At 41.4% G+C, this 23,035-nt stretch overlaps 1 protein-coding gene across 2 annotated transcripts in view; it reads right to left on the bottom strand.

Annotated features, from left to right (window-relative positions):
- The window catches only part of DIAPH3 (diaphanous related formin 3), a 565,715-nt gene that overhangs the window by 361,504 nt on the left and 181,176 nt on the right, over positions 1-23,035 (bottom strand). For both annotated transcript variants that reach the window (XM_059684797.1, XM_059684796.1), the window contains 5 exons: positions 6,291-6,397; positions 5,891-6,009; positions 4,999-5,115; positions 2,179-2,297; positions 52-116 (listed from right to left, as the gene is read on the bottom strand). In XM_059684797.1, the coding sequence (XP_059540780.1) occupies positions 52-116; positions 2,179-2,297; positions 4,999-5,115; positions 5,891-6,009; positions 6,291-6,397 (527 nt within the window). The remainder of the gene's footprint in view (positions 1-51; positions 117-2,178; positions 2,298-4,998; positions 5,116-5,890; positions 6,010-6,290; positions 6,398-23,035) is intronic.

Below are 23,035 nucleotides of genomic sequence, written 5' to 3' on the forward strand. Positions count from 1 at the left end.
CTAAGGCAGAGCATACCTTCAGCGGTTCCCCAAATAATAGAAGTCACTTACTTTCTTGTAAAATTCTGATGCTTTCTCTTCAGACTCTTCTACTTTCATTTGATCTATGCAAATAGCTAAAATTCCAAAAGACAAGAAATTTTAAACTGCAGTGCTTCTCAAATTCATTATGACTTTAAAAGTTTAGAAAGAAATAAAAAAAGTATCAGAAAGATTTAGAACAGTGCCAGTAATAAAATAAGCAAAATAGAGAAACATATTACAATGTTGGAATGAAGAAGAATTTTCTGAGCATAATAACAAGGCCATAAAACATAAAGGGAAAGACAAACCCTACCACAATTTTAAACTATTAGGCAAAAGGAGGAGGAAGTTCAACTGTAACATACAATACTCAAAGGTTTCTATCATCAGTCCATAAATATTTTGAAGGAAGAAGAGATGATATCCAACACAAGGTAGGAAAATGGGCCATAGTAATGAACAGAAAGTTAAGAATAACAAAACTAAAAATTGCTAAAACAAATGAATAAATATTTTACTTTCCCTAATGATATGAAAATATAAAATTTTTAATAATAGCAAAGATTAAATAATCCATAATGCCAAACTTGGATGGAGGTGGCACAGAGGAACCAAATTGCCAACATAATAAAAGTATAAATAAGAAATTTCACAGTATAAGCAATCTATTTCTAGGATTTTGTCTTTAGGAAGGAATAGTGATTAAAATAGTTTACATTAGGCTCTGACTGCTGTGGCTCCGTTGAATGAAGCATCCTCCCGTGCACCCACAGGTTATTGGTTCGATTTCTGGTCAGGGCACATGCCCAGGTTTTGAGTTCGATCCTTAGTAGGGGCGCATACAGGAGGCAACTGATGGATCAATTGATCTTTCTTTCATATCTCGGTTTCTCTATCTATCTGTCTATCTTTCTCAGATCACCAAAACATCCTCAGGTTTTCAAAAAAAAAAAAAGTATATATAGGGTGCCCCCCCAAAAATTGTATACACACTTTAACAGCTGATAGCTACCATTGCCTTTATAATTATTCAAAGTGTATGCATGGATTTCTCAATGTATTTTATCCCTACTTTTATTTTTTAATGAAAATAATACATTAACATGGCTTTCAAAAACATTGCAGAGGATCTTCTAATGAAAAGTAATAGTGAACCAAATCAACTGCATTGAAAAGTAAACCCGACTCCCTAATGGGATCTCTTTTATCCCTTTCTGTTTTAGATTATTCTGGTGCTTAGTTTCTAACTCTAAATAAAATGCTCATACTATTATTTCTTGACATATCTATTTAAGACATTATAGATAACTTCCTGCTATAAAAGAAGGAAACTATGATCCCTAACTAATCCCAATTTTGGTCATTTTACTTTCTAAATTGCTTGGCTCCATTTTACTAAATAAATACTTAAACTTCTGATTCCTGTTACAGAGTGTCTCTTGATTTCCACTATAATACATGAAGTTATCTGTGCTCCATACTTTCCAATATCTGTCTCCCAAACTGTCCAACCTTGTATCTTCTCTCATCTGTTCATATCCACACCATCTGTATTTGTATTGTTTAGTGCATATAAACTAATTCTAAACATTTAATATCAATAAATAAAAAAACATAACTGCAAATATGTTTCACTTATATAGCCAAATTGTGTTCAAATATTATATTTCCTTCCTATGTCCTCTATTCAGCAAGTGCTAAATGACAAAAACATTAACTCAAGAAAAAAAAATGCTCCTAATGTCCAGGAATTAACTTTCTTTTCAGATACTATCCGAAAATCATTCCACATTTTGAAATTTTACTTGAAAGCTTGAATTTTATCATTGGTAACAAATTTTATCATTCATTTTCCTTAAAGATATAGACACTTCAGCAGCAAGTGTGTGCTGCTCTAGCCGATTTGGCTCAGCGGATAGAGCAATGGCCCACAGACTGAAGGGTCCCAGGTTCGATTACACACAACATAGTGAAAAAAGACAAATAATGTCTTAATATTATTATGAAAATAGTTTTAACTATTAGAACCCCTAAAAAGGTTATCAAGGGCCTCAGTAGTCTACAGGCCTGACTATGACAACAAATAGTCTAGAACTAATCCAGGGGGTAAGAGACAATAAGATATTTCCATTTAAATAACAGAGGGATACTCACCAACAAATTGACTTAAATCTAAATCTAGTCTTTTTCGGTATGTGAAGTCTGGATCCATCCCATCTCTATGTAGTACAATCTGAGATACACACTCATCAATTAATTTGAAGTACTGTTGCCTAAAGCAAGAAAAAGAGTGTATATTGAATTCCATAGTGTAATTTTACATTAAAACAAAATATCTTGATAAGTTTGATTTCAAGTTTAATAATTTACTTTGTATAGTTTCAATAGATGACATAACAGATTTAACATGGGAGTGTCAGTAAATAAAATTACCCTATCACTTTCCTCCTAATGATTTTAAGACACTCTATTTTTATAACTTTTTCACAAAAATAGTGTGCTTTAAAGATGATTTTCTTATATAAATCAGAATCTTGACATAGTAGGCAGTAAAAGAGAAAATATTAAGATAACCTGAGATATGTGCTCAAAAGCAGTCCTCAATAAAGATCATCAACCAACCACTCTACCATACTGAAATAGCTACCATTGGTTTGTTTTATTAACATAAATAAAACAAAACAAATTTTTAAAATTTCTCTGGAAAGTTCTTCAAACCATAGAATGTATATGGAACCAAATTAAAAACTGATACTATAAATTATATACGATATCAAATAAATAATTCTTACTCAAAAAAGCTAGAAAAATTTAGTCTAACAATTTTGTCCAAAAAATTAAGTAAAATGCCCAAAAAGGTTCATGTTTCATTCCAGTTCAGTCCACTTATGTGTGTAATAAGCTAAAGAACATCCCTTCAAACTCAAGTCAACATATTTGAAAGAAACAGCTAGAATATTTTATAAACAAAACCAAACTAAAGTGATAGGGTGGGCAATATATTCTAATAAGGTACAGTCAGTCAGTCATCCCCAGCTACTCTCCACCCCCATAACTAATTTTTTCCCTCAATGACTTTTTGCATATATTTCCTCTCCAAACTGTCTTTACCATCTATATGATGGCCTCTCTAGCCACTCAGGCTTTCCTTCCCTGTAAACTGCCCTTACCCAACTTATCCTACACCTAATAAACCATCCATTACATGCAATACACTTTTTAAAAAATTAAGTACTTGAGTTCTGGCTAGGAAAGAATTCAGAGCCAAGACTCCAACTATAAGAGAACATTTCTTTGGTAAAATCACAGAGGCAAAGGAAGGGCCCTTAAAGCTTTGGAGGGAGGAAGGTAATGGCAACATGCCTGGGGGTAGAGGGGAAGCCCAGGTGTGCTTGGTTAAGGAGAATACCTGCAATAAAATTTACTACAGCTTAACATTAGCAAAAGGGCTATTGCTCATTAATTGTCAAAGTAAAAATGATCAGGACACTACTTCTGGGTACAAATCAAAGCAAAAAGGTATTATCAACTGCTTTCAAAAAATAATCTCTCACTCTCTAATATTTTAGCCATAATCACACTTACACTTAAGGTACATAAATTGCACACATATTTGTATCTATCACATTTGAAGATTTAGATGATGCACTTCCATTCCTTTTAACTCATTCAATGCTATCCTAATGCTGTTTCAATAATGAAAATATTTTAATTAAAACCAAAATCTATTTATGTCATTGAAAGAAAAAATCATTTCAGTAAATCTTTTCCCTCCTCCACATGCCCAATCATGAGCTCGTTTATGATACTGCTGAAATTTTGTGTAAAAACTCTTTCAGCAAGACTATATTAGCAGAGAATAATGTACATCTGATTTCCAGAAATGTAAATTGAGAAAATAATCTCTATGACTGATATCAGTAAGTTAGTGTATGTCAGAGGAATATGGAAAAATCTTAATTAAGAGATTAACACAATTTCATTATATACTGATAAAAAGCCCTATTAGAATATATTTTAAAATCTTTTCACTTTCTCTGTAATATTTTTACAGAATATCAGAAATTATCTCCTACGCACATTCAACTAGCATAGTATTCTGCACATGGTAAGCCACTAATTTTTGTTGCAGAACTGAATTTGATCTCCTCCTCCACTTTCCAATTATCTTACTGAATTTGATTTTTCTTGGTTGGCAGGGGCATCCTTGGTATACCTTCTCCAATCAAAATCCCTTACAATAAAATGTCCTTATGTTCTAAACGTGAAAATGAAGAAATATTCTAATTTTCTTATCTACTAACAAGTGCCCCAGTGCACAGATTCATGCATATTGAAAGGAAATTAATTAGAAGAAATATTTTAATATCACTATTTGCCCTTTTTCTACAATAAAAGTGTCAACCAAATTCACGATCGAAATGACAGATTGAAACACACGCATGTGACTGGCGCCAACGAGAGCTTTATATGTATCGGGAATGCGTGTTAATAAAGTTAAGATGGTTAGGACATAAATGATTAAAAGTCATTTGTCTTGCTTTTCTAATACATTAGCAATGTGAATTAAACCTATAGTATTAAGGCATTGTCTACCTACTTAATAAAAACATCATTTAAGTGCTCTTCATGTAACTTATAAAAAGAAACTCATCAACATTTCTGCTGCCTAAACACTAACCAGAAAATATTATCCATCACATGATAAACTAGCAATTTGTTGCTAGTTTGTATTTTCAGATGAGAAGCTGTAAACAAGACTCCACTGGAGCTTAAAAAAATAATAGTAATGTCATTTACCATCATCCATCTAAATATGTGCCCAGAGGAAACACCACATTCTATAAATGAGTATTATGATAAAAAAAAAAAAACTTAAAATTATTCACTTGCCCAAATCAAACATTGGGTGAATTTCACAATTAACAGAATTTTATCAGTAAAATAAAACATCAGAATATAGCTTCCTCTTACCTTATAAAACAATCATTGCGAATGAGTAAAAGATGCTGAAGAATAGAAATAAAATATTTCTCTGCTGTAGTTTCCTTAACTGTGTTCCACACCATGTTGTAAACATCATATGCTTCAGTAAATTGATTAAGGAATATGTGGATTTATTTATCCTCTACACTGAACTGAAATAATATGACAGAATCTGCTCTGTAGGACTTCTAAAGATTATTGTGTATCTCACCCTAAAATAGGCATCATGCATACCAACATGTAATCAAACAGGGGTAGTTAGAATTGAGAGTAGAGGGAATTGTGTGTAAATGACAACCCAACACTTCTTGGTTTCTCCTCTACAATTCAACCAATCTCCCTCTCTAGAGCCAAGATGCTGCTGGAAGCCAGTACAATAGGCAGCTGGCTGTGATTACAGTATTGGGTCTGGGAGAAGCCCCAGTGAAGGACAGGAACCTGGCAGATCTCTGAGACAACAAAACATCTGCAGACACACAGAGTTCACAAAAGACCATATGAGTATGTACCTAGGATGTAGGGCAGGAGCTAACCAGCAGGCTATGGTTCCCTAATTCCTACTGCTGGAAACATCAGAGGAGGGGAGGCACCAAACATAAAAAGAAGAACCAACAGATTATACACAAAAACATAAGACACTAGTCTAACAGAATTCACTTGTATACTGTAACATCCATTTACTTATGTGTGTACTCATAAAAATCACACATTAAGTAAAATATAATAAAAGTTTATACAATTATCCTTCTCATTCACAAAGGTTTGAATTTATATTGTTTACCAGTATTAAGAAGTTTACTATTTTATGGGACAAAGGTTGGTTGGTTAGGGTTTAGCAGTAATTTTACATATCTCAATAGATTTTAGAATAAAAGGATATTCAAGTTCAGCCTTAATATCTTGCAGACGATGAGAGAACTCAATCAAGTCTTCTTCCTTATGCTCATCAAAAACTTTAAGTTGGATATCCAGGCCATCATTCTTAATGCATCTTAAATTCTAGAGATAACAAATAGAAACTGTGATAAACTTTTCACCCATAATGCAAAAATTAAATAAAAACATAAACAATAACCCAATCACTCAATTTGATTTATAACATTCAAACATTTAAAGTGTTACTCAAAAATCTTATCATCTAGTTTTAAAAAATAAATTTTAATATTCAAGCCTTTTTTTCCCGACAGAGAAATTATTCTTGCAGGTAATTTACCTACATTTCCCCCTACTAAAGTAAACCTCTAATTTAAATATTAATAAGGAGACTGCATAGCACTTACTGGCAATATCTCTTTCAATCCACAACGCATAAATTCATTTCTGATGTGAAGCCGGAAGTCCAGATCATCAGGAGATGTAATAAGGGCATTGATGAGCTGCATACATGCTACCTGCAATATATTACACAGACAGAGTTAGACTTATATTCCAACATTTAAAAAAAGAGTAACAGAACTAAAACATCAAGGTTTTGTTACCAGTACTATCAAATATATTATTTCACAGGGGAATCTATAAAAGCAATACTGCTTATGTAAAATACTTTAGTCAACTATAAATTATATAAGAATTATAGTTTCAGTGGAGTTCTTAGTTTTTCAGGTAGTAAGAGATCCTTGTGGGAGAGCAGAGGTGGGGAAACATTAGGCATTGGCACTATTCCACAGAAAACTTTACTCTAACCAAAGTTAATGTCTTGTCCAAAAAATGTCACTTCATACACATATAACATAAACTGTACACATCCTAGTTGAAAAACTATAAATCTCAAATAAATGGCTAACACATAAAATAGGATAATAAGATCATTTTACATCATCAAGAGAGATCTTAAGTCCCAAAGACTTCAAAGTCAATAAGTGTCCTGAATCTGATTGATGGGGTTGTTATAATCAAAAATATATTATGAACACCACACAATTAATTACTAAAAGTTAATTTACCAGGCAATGGTTCTTACCCTTTGGCAAAAATTCAAAATTACTGTCACAACAAAAGCATAAAGAAATAATATAACTAACATTATTTTTTAGTATATACTTAAATGATAAAAAATAAAATTTCACTTCATGTTTAACACTCCAACTTTCAACCTCCATTTTTTTAAATCCTGACCTGAAATATATGGTTTATCATCTAAAATCCATATAATGGAAGCAAGAGAGATTGTCTCCAGTGAAGCAAAAGTATGCTTTGCTGTTATTTTTTCTAAGTCTACATTCAACCAAAGTCTAGCAAGAATGACAGGCCTACTGATCAATGTTTAACTTCATGCTGTTCCCTAAATTGTCCTTTCTTTTCCCCTTAAGGCAAGGTTTATATGAATTTAAAATGCCATTTTTAGATTAAGACACCAATGGGGGGGTCTCAGTCCCTGCTGGTTGAAATATATAGTAACTGTCATATTTTATATCTAACTGTTAAAATCTGACCAGTATCCTTCTACTGTCAAAACTTAAGACTGTTTAATGTAGGATGGAAAATGTGCCAGAAGAGAGTAAAAAGGAAAATATATTTTTTAAAAAAGAGAAAAAACTTTAAAAAAGAGTCAATCTTTCCAGTACATGGTCACTGAACTGTAATCAGTTCATGCCAAAAGGTCAAGTTTAAAATGCTTTCTTTCCACTTCCTTGGCAGTCATTACCTGGTATCCACAATGTTTTTCTTGGCAATACTGTATAAATTTAAAAGATCACAAAGAGCATATAAATAATGTTTCTGTACATTCAGAGAAATTAAATCAGTGTTAGTAAGTTTCTGAAAAAGATGAAAATTGGCCAAACAAAACCACAAAAATAAGTAACAAAAATTAGCAGCAAATATCACCTAAATGGAAATTAGATGTCTGTAGAGAAATAATAGCATGAAATGAAGGAGAAAGAAGAGAAAAGGATAATACAAAATAATTCTAGGAAAAATTCTAAAAGGCAATTCACCATAAAAGGAAAAACAGGAAATTGATTTAATTTGAAATGATGAATTCAGTTCTATAAAATTCCCTTTTCCCAATTCAAATAATTTGCCATCATGATCTACAACCACTTTTGTTAATATTACTTATAAGAATTATGCCAAACATGTCTATCCTATCTAATAAAAGAGAAACATGGTAATTAGCGTAGGTCTGCTACCCTTCCCATTGGCTAATCAGGGCGATATGCAAATTAACTGCCAGCCAAGATGGCGGCCGGCAGCCAGGCAACTGGAAGCGAACATGAGGCTTGCTTGCTTCAGTGACAGAGGAAACCAACGTTCCCCGCCTGCCTTGCAGGCCTCTAAGCTTGCAGTTTCAAACATTGTTACAATTATAGAAGCTAAACAAACCCCAGAAACCTGCTTTCAGCCCGCCAGGATCTCAGAGCTGCAGTTGATACAGTGTTTTGATTATAGAACCCAAACAAACCAGATACCTGCTTTCAGCAGTGGAGGCCTCAGAGCTGGAGCCAGAGCTAAAGCTGGCCCAGAATAAAAAAAAAAAAAAAGAGCAGATGGGAGCTTCAGTAACCCGCCAGCCTGAAAACAGCCCTAGCCCCTCACCCAGACTGGCCAGGCACCCCAGTGGGGACCCCCACCCTGAAGGGAGTGTGACCAGCTGCAAACAGCCATCATCCCTTCACCCAGGCTGGCCAGGCACCCCAGTGGGGACCCCCACACTGAAGGGTGTGTGACCAGCTGCAAACAGCCATCATCCCCCCACCCAGGCTGGCCAGGCACCCCATGGGGAACCCCACCATGACCCAGGACACCCTTCAGGGCAAACCAGCCGGGCCCACCCGTGCGCCAGGCCTCTACCCTATATACTAAAAGGGTAATATGCCTCCCAGCACCGGGATCAGCAGAGCTGAGAGGCCTCCCGGCACCAGGATCAGCGTGACAGGGGGCAGCGCACAAAACCCCTGATCGCCCTGCGGCTCTGTGTGTGACAGGGAGTGGGGCCACAACCTCCCTATCCGCCCTGCTCTGTACCTGATAGGGGAGAGCTCCCCAACACCCAGATCGCCCAGCGGCTCTGTGTGTGACAGGGTGTGGCGCCCCAACCTCCCCCCACAGGCCCTGCTCTATGTGTGACGGGGTAGAGCCATACCCTCCACATCGGCCCTGCCCTGAGTGTGAGAGTGGCGGCGCCCCAACCCCCTAATCGACCCTGCTGTGTCGGAGATAGAGGGCGGCGCCCCAAACTCCTGATGGGCCTGCTCTGTGCGTGACAGGGGGTGGCGCCGCAACCTCCCCATCGACCCTGCCTTGAGTGTGACAGGGGGCGGTGCCCCAACCCCCCAATCGACCCTACCCTGAGCGTGACTGAGGGTGGCATCGCAACCTCCCGATCCGCCCTGCTCTGTGCATGACAGGGGGCGGCGCCCCAACTCCCCAATCGGCCCTGCTCTGAGCCCGACCAGGGTATGCACCTAGGAATTGGGCCTGCCCTCTGACACCTGGGAGCAGGCCTAAGCCAATAGGTCCTTATCTCCCGAGGGGTCCCAGACTGCGAGAGGGCACAGGCCGGGCTGAGGGACCATCCCTCCCACCCGAGTGCACAAATTTTTGTGCACTGGGCCTCTAGTCCTATCTAATAAAAGAGAAACATGGTAATTAGCGTATGACTGCTACCCTTCCCATTTGCTAATCAGGGTGATATGCAAATTAACTGCCAGCCAAGATGGCGGCCAGCAGCCAGGCAGCTTAAAATGAACATGAGGCTTGCTGGCTTCAGTGACGGAGGACTGCAACGTTCCCTGCCTGCCTTGCCGGCCTCTGAGCTTGCAGTTTGAAACACTGTAACAAATATAGAAGCTAAACAAAACCCCAGAAACCAGCTTTCAGCTTGCCGGGATCTCAGAGCTGGAGTTGATACAGAGTTTCGATTACATCAAAATAAAAAGCTTTTGCACAGCAAAGGAAACCATCAACAAAACAACAAGAAGACCCACTACATGGGAGAACATATTTACCAATGATACCACCGATAAGGGTTTAATTTCCAACATTTACAGGGATCTCATGAAACTTAACAAAAGGAAGATAAACAATCCAATAAAAAAATGGGCAACGGACCTAGATAGACACTTTTCGAAAGAGGACATACAGAAGGCCGAAAGACATATGAAAACCTGCTCAAAGTCACTAATTATACGAGAGATGCAAATCAAAACGACAATGCGTTATCATCTCACACCTGTCAGAATGGCTATCATCAACAAATCAACAAACAACAAGTGTTGGAGAGGATGTGGATAAAAAGGAACCCTTTTGCACTGCTGGTGGGAATGCAGACTGGTGCAGCCACTGTGGAGAACAGTATGGAGCTACCTCAGAAGACTAAAAATGGAACTCCCATTTGACCCAGTGATCCCACTACTAGGAATATATCCCAAGAAACCAGAAATGCCAATTAGAAAGGATATATGCACCCCTATGTTCATAGCAGCACAATTCACCATAGCTAAGATTTGGAAACAGCCTACGTGCCCATCAGCAGATGAGTGGATTAAAAAACTGTGGTACATATACACAATGGAATACTATGCTGCGGTAAAAAAAAAAGGAACTCTTGCCTTTTGCAACAGCATGGATGGAACTGGAGAGCATTATGCTAAGTGAAATAAGCCAGTCAGAGAAAGATAAATACCACATGATCTCACTCATTTGTGGATTATAGAGAACAACATAGACTGATGAAAAGGGACAGACCCAAAGACTGAGAAAGAGCGATCAGGCTATCAATCCCCAGAAGGAAAGTAGGGGAGGGCGGGGGTAAGGGGAAGAGATCAACAGAAGGACTTGTATACATGTATATAAGCCAAACCAATGGACATGGACAACGGGGGGATGGGAGCATGAGTTTGTGTTGGGGGGGGGGGGAGGTTGGGGGTTAATGGGGGGGATGAGGACACATTTGTAATACCTTAACTAATAATAAAAAAAAATATATTTAAAAAAAAAAGAACCTAAACAAATCAGATACATGCTTTCAGCAGCTGAGGCCTCAGAGCTGGAGCCAGAGCTAAAGCTGGCCCAGAATAAAAAAAAGAAAAAGAAAAAAAGGAGCGGTTGGGAGCTTCAGTCCCCCGCCAGCCTGAAAACAGCGCTCAGCCCCTCACCCAGAATGGCCAGGAACCCCAGTGGGGACCCCCACCCTGAAGGGTGTGTGACCAGCTGCAAACAGCCATCATCCCCTCATCCAGGTTGGCCAGGCACCCCAGTGGGGACCCCCACCCTGATCCAGGACACCCTTGAGGGCAAACCAGCCAGCCCCCACCTGTGCACCAGGCCTCTATCCTATATAGTAAAAGGGTAATATGCCTCCTAGCAGCGGGATCAGCGGAGCCGCGAAGCCTCCCGGCAACGGGATCAGCGTGATAGGGGGCAGCGCCCAAACCCCCTGATCGCCCTGCAGCTCTGTGTGTGACAGGGGCGGGGCCACAACCTCCATATCTGTTCCTGACAGAGGAAAGCGCCCCAACCCCCTGATCCGCGCTGCTCTGTGCCTGATATGGGGGAGCTCCCCAACCCCCTGATCGCCCTATAGCTCTGTATGTGACAGGGTGCGGCGCCCCAACCCCCTGATCGGCCCTGCTCTGTGGGTGATAGAGGGCGGCGCCCCAATTCCCCCTCCCCTCGCCCACAGGTCCTGCTCTGTGTGTGATGGGGTAGAGCCATAACCTCCCCATCGGCCCTGCCCTGACTGTGACTGTGGCGGCACCCCAACCCCCTGATCGGCCTGCTCTGTGGGTGACAGGGGGCGGTGCCCCAACTCCCCTATCGGCCTTACTCTGTGAGTGACAGGGGGGAGCGCCTCAACCCCCTGATGGGCCCTGCTCTGTGCGTGACAGGGGGGAGCGCCTCAACCCCCTGATGGGCCCTGCTCTGTGCGTGACAGGGGGGAGCTCCCCAACCCCGATGGGCCCTGCTCTGTGCGTGACAGGGGGGAGCTCCCCAACCCCCTGATGGGCCCTGCCCTGTGCGTGACAGGGGGGAGCTCCTCAACCCCCTGATGGGCCCTGCTCTGTGCGTGACAGGGGGGAGCTCCCCAACCCCCTGATCAACCCTGCTCTGTGCGTGACAGGGTACGGAGCCCCAACTCCCTGATTGGCCCTGCTCTGTGGGTGACAGGGGGTGGCGCCACAACCTCCCCATCGACCCTGCCTTGAGTGTGACAGGGGGCAGTGCCCCAACCCCCCAATCGGCCCTACCCTGAGCGTGACTGAGGGTGGCATCGCAACCTCCCGATCAGCCCTGCTCTGTGCATGACAGGGGGCGGCGCCCCAACTCCCCAATCGGCCCTGCTCAGAGCCCGACCAGGGGCTTCACCTAGGGATTAGGCCTGCCCTCTGCCACCCGGGAGCAGGCCTAAGCCAGCAGGTCGTTATCTCCTGAGGGGTCCCAGACTGCGAGAGGGCACAGGCTGGGCTGAGGGACCCCCCTCCTCGCCCCCGAGTGCACAAATTTTTGTGCACCGGGCCTCTAGTCTATATATAAAAGCCAAGAGACTAGAATGACAGAATGACAGGGATGACCAGAATGACCAGTCACTATAATGTGCACTGTGGTGACTAACCGGCCCGAATGGGGCCCTGAATGCCCCCCTGCAATCTCCTGTGGCCCTTTCCCCCAGTCAACCCCTTCCCCGATTGGCCCCCTCTATCGGGGGCAGGGCCAGCTGACCTCCTGAGGGCCCACCCCAGGCAGGCCCATCCCCGATCAGCCCCAATAAGGGGTGGGGCTGGTGGCCAACCTCCTGCCAGCCTGGCTCCGATCGGCCCCCATCAGGGCAGGCCAGCTGAGCCCCTCCCATGCACGAATTCGTGCACTGGTCCTCTAGTAAGTATATAAACAAAATATATTATTTCCTTACAGATATAAGAAACTCTATAATCAAGCTAAAGACCAAGGAGTTCCTTCTTTTTTCTTTTTTCTTTTTTCTTTATTGATTAAGGTAAACACATGGCCCCCCACCTCCACACTCATGCCGACACCCCCCTGGTGCCTGTGTCCATTGGTTATGCTTATATGCATGCATACAAGTCCTCTGGTTGATCTCTCCCCCTTACTTCCACCCTCCCCTACCTTCCCTCTGAGGTTTGATGGTCTGATTGATGCTTCACTGTCTCTGGATCTGTTTTTGTTTAGTTTATGTTGTTCACTATATTCCACAAATGAGTGAGATCATGTGATATTACCTTTCTCTGACTTATTTTGCTTAGCATAATGCTCTCCAGGTCCATCCATGCTGATGTGAATGGTAAGAGTTCTTTCTTTTTACAGCGGCATAGTATTCCATTGTGTAGATGTACCACAATTTTCTAATCCACTCATCTGCTGATGGGCACTTAGGCTGTTTCCAAATCTTAGCTACTGTAAATTGTGCTGCTATGAACATAGGGGTGCATATGTCCTTTCTGATTGGTGTCTCTAGCTTCTTGGGATATATTCCTAGAAGTGGGATCACTGGGTCAAAGGGGAGTTCTATTTTTAGTTTTTGGAGGAAACTCTATACTGTTCTCCACAGTGGCTGTACCAGTCTGCATTCCCACCTGCAGTGCACGAGGGTTTCTTTTCTCCACATCCTCGCCAGCACTTGTGGTTTATTGATTTGTTGATGATAGCCATTCTGACAGGTGTGAGATGGTACCTCATTGTTGTTTTGATTTGCATCTCTCGGACGATTAGTGACTTTGAGCATGTTTTCATATGTCCTTGGCCTTCCATATGTCCTCTTTCAAAAATTATCTATTTAGGTCTAGAAGTTCCTTTTTTTAACACATATATTGTTGTATCACATCATTTCACACTGATACAGCATTATCAGCAGCACTAGGTGCCAAATCAATTCCTACAGACACTGAAGAAGTTTCATGAACTATAAAAGTAAACAAGACATGTTGCCTGCCCAAACATGAGCAGGGTAAGTCAATGGAGATAAGGCTGGACAGAGATAGGACAGATGAGGCACCACCTTCTGTGCCAAGTCAGAAAATTCAAGTGCAATGAAAAATAGTAGAAACCATAAAGGATTTTATGCAAAGAGCCAATAATAGATGCAATAGATACAAGTTAAGAAGCTATTGCAGAAGTAACTTTGATACAGGCCGCTAAGGGAGGGCTTGAACATTTGAAATACAAAGAAGAAAAACAGATTCGGTGTGATGGCTAGATTGATAAGAGGTTGAGGAAGAGGAAAAGAATTTACTAGAGGCCTGCCACCTTTGTTGTTCAAGTGGATAGGAGGTGGTTTTTATAAAGATGTAAAATGCAAGGAGAGTAATAAGTTTTGGACAAGAATAGAATAAATCCCACTTTTAAAACTGTGCAACTGAAATTAACAAAATTAGTTATTGAGTACCTACCCTGTTTCACCTGGGGATATTAACAGACATAATAAGTAAGATGTTCATCATAAAGAATTAATCACCATACTCTGCCTGATGTTCTAAAAACATAGCATATGATCTCCATTAATTTGCATTATGCCATCCTAATTGTTTCAGTAGGAATTCTGAAACTGAGGAGAGTAAGAAAAAAAAGAGCTTCTGCCCTCCTTAAGATTAACTAAAGATTCTATTCTTTGGACATCAAACTGCAGTTCACTTTCTGTTTTTATTAGCTCATGCATTTCATTCCTTCAAAGCCTATTTTTGGCGTCTACTATGTATCAGACACTGTTCTTTGTGCTAGGGATACAGCTGTTAAAAAAAAAAGAAAGAAAGAAAAACACCACAACTCAAAGAATGTAACTGTCAGTTATCAAGAAGGGAAAGACTATGGGAGAAATGGGCTTGGGAAGATAGATCAGGAGTTCATTTTGGGAGGTATTAAATTGGAAATATCTATTTGTGATCTTTGTCAAAAAGAGTGGAGAAGAAAACTGGACACAGGAAACTCTAGTTCAAGAAGGAGATTATCATAGCAAAAGTACATAAACACCAAGATCTTAGATGGATCATCTAGGGCAGCGGTCGCCAACCTTTCAGACCTCACCAGATCAGCAGTTGTCCACGGACCACCGGTTGGCGACTGCTGCTCCAAAAGTTTCCTTAAACCAGTAGTCGCCAACCTTTTGAACCTCATGGACAACCAGTTAGCGACCACTGATCTAGGGGGTAGTAGAGAGATAGAAAAAAATGACATAGAAGAACTGATGGGGCATTTCAGTTGTAGGTTTCAATTTTTAGATTGAGGAAATAAAGTAAAAATCCAGCAGTGAAATAGAAGAAAAGGAGATTTTCCACATTAGTGGCATTCTGAAAGTATGAGAGGAAATTATCTCAAGAGGGAGAGTGATCAACTGAGTCAAATGGTCTAACAGGTCAAATAAGATGACTAATCAATTACCACTGCATTTGTCAAACTGTTGATTGGAAAAGAACAGTTCTACAAAGGAGACAGTAGCTGCCCCAAGTGGAAAACACTTGCCTTCTCACATGTACCTCATGCAACAGTAAACAAAAGCACACAGTTAAAACTGGCTCAGAATATTCTCCATGTTCCAAATGCATCTACTTCAGAAATACTGCATAAGAGACATCTCTTTAGGTGTGAGATCACAGACTCCATTTTAATCATTTGAAAAACAAATACTTTAAAACTCATTTTGTTACTCTTGTCCCAGTTATCAAAAAGAAACCTTACATTAGCCTAGTTATTTTTAAGTAACTTCTAGCTGGATTTAGGATGGCTGAGGATTTCCTCAAGGGCGGCAGCAGACTGATGATGCACAAGGACTGAGACTGACAAAGTCTAAGAGCCAAAGATCAGTATAATGAGCAGCCAAAACGGTAATTACAAAGAGTGGACAAATGTCAGCAATGCCGTGACTCGAAGGCAGACACATACCAGAAGACAATAAAGTAGATAAACAGAAATCTCAGATATTCAATATGAGGAATAGAGCTGTTCAAAGGCAACCTTAAGAACACAGCAAATGATCAAAGGAAAATCATTACAAGTAGAAAGAGGTTAACATCTAAACAGAAGAACATGCCAGAATCTATATCGTTTAATCAGTGAAGCCTTCTGCCCTTGAGAGTAAGGCTTCTTCGTATGTGAATACGAAAAAAAAATCGCCCAAATTTCCTCAGTACACAATTAACTGTTATCACCATACTCGACACAAATATGAGGGGGAAAAATACTTTATGCATTTTTAACATTTGGTTTCTGGCCCTTTTTGACAAACAAGTTTCAGCACAAAATTCAAGGTATACCAACAAGTGTGATGCTTGAACACCAGCCAAAAATCCTGCCCAATTTTTTCACAGACTGCCACGGCAGATGCTTTCTCCAGGACTGTGCTAGAGGAACAGAGACAATATCTAACAAACAGCAAACCGAGTATTCTTTAGAAAACTCACTCTTTGGTCAACTTGTTCATCCAACATCGAAATAGATGATTTTATAAGTAAAATGATGGCTCTACTACATTAAAAACATATCAGGTGCAGAAGCTAAATCCAGATTGGAAACAAGTACCAGTAAATTACTTGAAAATTCTATCAGAATCTGTGAATAATATTTATTATCTGAGCATGAAAGACACCGCTTAGACTGCTATTCATCTTTCCTACCCCATAGCAGAAATCATCCGTCTTTCTCCATACAATCAAATTTCACATTTATCAAGTTAAAATGGATAAATGATGCTTACAGAGAAATATTTTACCTCCAGTGCAAATAAAGAAAATCTAAAAAATTTAAATTCACATACCTTAATTCAGAATAAAAACTAAAGACACTACATAATGTAGACAAACATAAAAATAGTAAAGTACATCAGCATGTAACAGGGAACAAATTTTAAACTACTCTGACCATGAAATGGATTTAGAATAAAATGTACTAACCAGCTGATAAAAGAACTCACATTCTGACACATACTGACAGTTTCCATACAAGCATATTGCAGGCATCAGGAGTTCCTGTTCCTGCTTCTACAGACAATGGCCCTGACCACGGCTTCCACTGAAGCAGATCGCCCAACTGCAGTTTCGTATGTGGGCATTAAGATCCACATCGGAACAAGGAAAACCACCTCCTGCTCACCACAGCCCCACTCTCAGATCTCCTTGTTCTGTTTTCCCCCTCCCTCCTTATAAAAACCACTGCATGGCCTGGCCGGTGTTACTCAGTGGTTGAGCATAGACCTACGAACCAGGAGATCAAGGTTCTATTCCCAGTCGGGTCACATACCTGGGTTGCAGGCTCAATCCCCAGTAGGGGGCATGCAGGAGGCAGCCAATCAATGATTCTCTCTCATCATTGATGTTTCTAATTCTCCCTTTCCCTTTCTCTCTGAAATCAATAAAATACATAGATACAAACAACAACAAAAACCCTCTGCCTGCCCTGAGATGTTAAGATTGTTTTGAAGGCATAAACCTGCCCATCTTCTCAGATTGTCAACACCCGAATAAACCTCCTTTCCTATTCAACCAGACCTGTCTCACGAGTTTGGCTTTCTTAACAGCAGGCAGCTGGACTTGGTGGTCATTTTCCCGGTTTCAAGCAGATACAGTAGTATAATTTTATTTATACTTCCAATTAAATGTGTTGTAATGATACAGTAAGAGAGCAAGTCAGAGCTTGGGTAACTGCATATATCCCATAGATTCAGAGAGAGAAAAACAAAACCTGCAGGATTCAAGAGGCTATAACTTACATGACAGGAATTCTGCAAAACAAACTTGGATTTTTAAATATTTTTTCAGATACTCCTCCTGAGATATCATTAATTTCCTCCCATAAATTTTGTTGAAACTGTCAATTTTTATAGGAAACATTAGCTGGCTTTAAATTGCTGAGTATAAGCTTCTTAAGGGCAGAAATATATTTCATTCAACTTCATTGTTCTAATAGCTGGTATAACCCAGTGTGCAACACTTACTGCATAATTAACTGACTAGTTGCTTAATTATGAAACTTAGCATTTACTTTTTATGGTATGAGTTGAATTTATCTTTCTTGTGGACTATTGAAGAAATGAATTATACAGACTCCGAAATTTGGCAGAAAATTCTAGACAAAATGTTAACCACTAGTTTATACTTAAGTGTGCTTCATATGACAGTGAGCTCATATTGGAATATTATTTAACTACTAGAGGCTCGGTGCATGAAATTCATGCAGGGGGGAGGAGCCATTCCTTAACCCGGCCTGTGCCCTCTTGCAGCCTGGGAGTCGCGCAATCAATCACCCCACAGAGGGAGGCCCTGCCCACCTGCTGCAGCGACACCAGCCAGGTAGCCTTGGCCTCCCTCTGTGGGGCGATCGATTGCGGGGCTCTGCGATGGATCACCCCAAAGAGGTAGGCCCTGCCCACCCAGCTGGGGTTCCCCAATGGATCACCCCTGCAGAGGGAGGCCCACTGAGTAGCCTGGACCTCCCTCTTTGGGGCCATCGATCTTGCCCCGCCCACCTGCCACAGCCTGCCGGTCAGTGAGGCGATCGTGGAGCACCCCGATTGATCACCCCGCGGGCCAGTGGCCTAGGCCTCCCTCTGCAGAGCAATCATGGGGCGATGGCGAGGCCCCCAACCAATCACATCTCACCTGACTTGGCTGGCCAGGAGCCACTGGGTGTCATAGCCTGGTCATCTGGACAGTCATTCCACTGTTCGGCCATTTGGTCATTTTGCATATTACACTTTTATTATTATAGATTTCTTTAACGTCTATTAGCTTAATGGCATATTATATACCAGTTTAATATCTTTGGTGTTTGAGTCATACTGATATATTAATTCTACTAATTAATCCAAATGAATTTGACTATTAATAAAAGTAGTAATCAAATCAGAGAGGAATTAAATTGGTCTCTTCATCCTTCTGGAGCGCCCCAACAATGGCACTAAAATTAAAGTCTCTACCATACTCCATATTCTCCATTTCATCTGTCATTAAATGTGAAAACAATTTATTTGAAATTGAAAATAACTTAAGCTAGCAATGTTTTTTTGGTGGGGAATGGAGATCTAGTAAATTAAATATGATAATTCATTATAAAAATGGCTTTATTTGATCTCTGGCAAAATTAAACTTGGGTGCATTTTAAGCATTTAAAGCCCAAGGGAAACAAAAACAAACAGGAGCAAATAAACTTGGCTAAATCTACAAGGCATTTTACCTATGACTGATTTCAATAGAACTATACAATGTCATATTTGTTTGATTATTGCCCAATGATAATTTCAATGTTCACTGGTTTTAACTCAATTAAGAGTGATTTTTAATACTGCTTTAATATTTTAATGAGCCTAACCCACTTATAAAATAGGAAAAATTCTAAATTTTTTATATTAAAAAAATACAGATTTTTTCCCAACTTTGAGATGTGAAAAATATAAGATCTAATCATATTTTCAAAGTTCTAGTCTGTAGTTGAATGCAGTTTAATACACTGATATTGAAGAGGCATTTTTTCTTCAATTAAGAAAATTTTTCATTGTCTTTGTGACAGCCATGACAACACAATTCTCAATCTTTGACCAGAGGGAACATAAATGAAGTAAGTGGATTAAGAAAAACAAGCAAATAAAAAACCAAAACCTCATGGATACAGACAACAGTATGGTGATTACCACAGGGAAAGGAAGCATGATGGGATAGAAAAGGAGGGATAAATGGTGATGGGAGGAGACCTGACTTGGTGAACACAAGACAATATATAGATGATGTGTGATAGAAGTGTATACCTAAAACTTTTATTCACCAATGTCACCGCCATAAATTCAATAAGAATAATAAATAAATAGTCAACCAACAGCCTAGCTATTGCCCTCTGAAATCCATCACAACATGTGAGCTGAATGAAGCAACACTTCCCAGAGGCTGTTCCCACCAATGTCTGAGAACAGCCAAGAATACTAAACAGGTGTCACCCTGGGATATGCAAGAATTTGGCTCCAGGATTCCCCAACTACCTTGCCCAGTTCTTCTAGAACTGCATGTCAGGCTAAGACCTTCTACCCAGCCTTCCTTCCTTCCTTCCTACTCCCTTCACCAGGGGTCAGATCTGCACTGGATCTAACATCTCCCAACCTCCCACAACTCCCTCTCCAGGTTCTCTTATAGGCACTTCCCCTATTCCCTTGAACCTCACATCTCATTCTCTCAGAGTACCCAGATTAACACTTGTTCCACAAAGCTAGCTTCAACAAAAGTATCATTTTCATATTATCCTATATAAAAAGCCTCATATGCAGAGTGTCCAACCATTCGTTCAGCTGTTCAACCAGTCGCTATGATGCACACTGACCAACAGGGGGCAGATGTTCCAACCGGTAGGTTAGCTTGCTGCTTAGGGTCCAACCGATCGAAACTGGGTAAGACGTACCTACACACCCTGGAGCCCTCCCATAGTCTCTTCCTGGCCCCAATCGTGCACTGGTGGGGTCCCTCGGCCTGGCCTGCACCCTCTTGCAACCCGGGACCCCTTGGGGGATGTCGGAGAGGTGGTTTCAGCCCAATCCCCATAGGCCACTGAGAGACCCCCTCCCTCCCCTAGTGCACGAATCTATTCACTGGGCCTCTACTCTGATTTACAAGTATTATGAATAAAACTTCATATTTAACAGAACATTTTCACATTTTCTTACTTTTCTCTAAATGTAAGCACCCTCTGCACTGTTAATTTGTAACCATGAAATACTTGTCAAGACCATGTGTATGTCATATACCTGAATGTGTTTGGAACACAACTTTCCTCTAACAAGAGGTCCAGAGACACCAAATGCTTAGATTATATTTTGGACTTTTGTTTCTTCGGAAAACATAGCGTGAGGAAATAGTTTACAGTTGTGAGTACACAAAACACTTTTTATTTTTGTATTTATTATTATATTACTTATTTGCATTATAACTGTAAACCTACCTTTGCCCACCTAAATATTGTAAGGTACAGAAATATCTACCACAGGAATCTTAGAAGGACATACTAACTACTACTCTCCACTGAATTCTAGAAGGATATAGCTGCCCAGTTTCAACAACATTATAACTACATCTTAAGAAGCCTAATGATATACTGGCTGCAAAAAGATATGACTGTAGTTAATGCCACTGAACCATACCCTTAAAAATGATTAAAATGGCAAATTTTACATTAGTTATATTTTACCACACTTTTAAAAAAGAACAATAGCTATGTATTTTAACAGTGGGTTAAAAAAATATATGAGACTTGAGTTATTTTTATTAGGTAAAATAGTAAAAATAAGTGCTCCACAGAAGAACAACATATATCCAGCTAGCTATCAGTATCTAAAAGTACTATACTAAATCACTTTTGGGAAACCTGGGGCCAACTCAATAAAAGAATCTATATATATAAAAAGGCAGTGACCGAGATGACCAAAACGACCAATGGACCAACTGGACCCTCAATGCAGGAGCTGCCCCCTGATGGTCAATGCGTGGCTCTCCCACAGCAGTAGCAGCCACTCAGAGGGCAGGTCCACAGCCGCTGGGCTGATCCCCACAGGCCGCCCCCGACCAGTGCACGAATCACAGCACTAAAGGATGGTGGTTGCTGACCGGGATGAGCGGCACTCCCACAGCAGGCTGATCCCCACAGACCAACCCCACCAGTACACAAATCGCAGCACTAGAAGTGGCGGTTGCTGACTGGGGTGAGCACTGCTCCCAAAACAGGCTGATCCCCACAGGCCACCTCCCACCAGTGCACAAATCACAGCACTAAAAGCTGGTGGTTACTAAGCACCGTCCTTGTGCTGGGCGAAGGCCACATACTCTCCACAGAATCTCAGATAATCCCAGAACCTGCCTCACAGGGTTGATCTAAGGCAGCGGTTGTCAACCTGTGGGTCGCGACCCCTTTTGGGGTTGAACGACCCTTTCACAGGGGTCGCCTAAATATATCCTGCATATCAGATATTTACATTACGATTCATAACAGTAGTAAAATTACAGTTATGAAGTAGCAACGAAAATAATGTTATGGTTGGGGGTCACCACAACATGAGGAACTGTATTAAAGGGTCACGGCATTAGGAAGGTTGAGAACCACTGATCTAAGGTTTCTATTCATAGCTTTCAGAATGAAATGAGATCATCAGCTTTTAAGTAGTTGAGGGAAAACACACACTGCTCCTTTTTCATTCTCTTCCTCCCGCCTTCTTGCAAGAAAAGACCAACTGGCTCCCAAGGCCCCGCCCTGGGCGCTGTGCTGAGAGCTCACTGGCCCTCTGCTCCAAGTGAGTCTGCCTTCCGATGGCCTTTACACCTAACGCCACTGCCTGTGCTTCTTACTCAACCCGTATCACTGACTGAGCACCCGCTGTGTCCTAGGCGATGCCCCCGTGCTCGCAGAGAGCAGGGAGCCAGCCGCCCTGTCCTACTGAGTGTGCCTTCCCCCAGGAGAGGACGGGGGTACAGGGAGGAAACAGCCTCGGACAGACGTGAGGTGCAGCCGATAGAGGGCATGGGCACCATGAACACATGGGAATGAAGCCACATAGGGGCTCCGTCAGGGAGGGGCAAAGGGAGGCTCACTGAGGGAAACTGGACAGATGGAGGAAAGCCAGGCTGCGGCCTGGAGAAGGGCTGAGGGTACAGCCTATGGAGGGGCAGCAGGACGAGGAAGAGGCCGAGTGGAAGGGGGTCAAGGCTGGTTCAGGGGGCACATCCTGCAGGGATCCAGTGCCTGTGAGAACCTGACCTCCCCTGAGTGCAGGGGGAGGCACCAGGGCTGCAGGTGAGGACCCGCTGGCTTCTGTGTCAGGAGCAGACTGAGGGGGAAGAGGAAGCAGGGAGAGAGCAGGAGGCGACAGCACCTTCCCCAAGGGGCGATGTGGAGACAATGGAAACTGTGGCAGCTAAGATGGTGGCTTTGGGGTGTACTGGAGGGAAGCCAGAGAGTGAGGAATGATATGGGGGTGAGGGGTGGGGAGGGGGGGTGGGGGTGGTGAGGAGTCCCCATGCTCCACTCGGCCGCTGGGAAGGCAGAGTCTACAGCAGCTGTTGGCAGGGGGCCTGGGGTCAGATCCCATCGTTTTGAGGATTTGACTATAAAACCC

This window comes from Myotis daubentonii, chromosome 2 (genome assembly GCF_963259705.1).
Source record: "Myotis daubentonii chromosome 2, mMyoDau2.1, whole genome shotgun sequence".
Lineage (NCBI taxonomy): Eukaryota > Metazoa > Chordata > Mammalia > Chiroptera > Vespertilionidae > Myotis > Myotis daubentonii.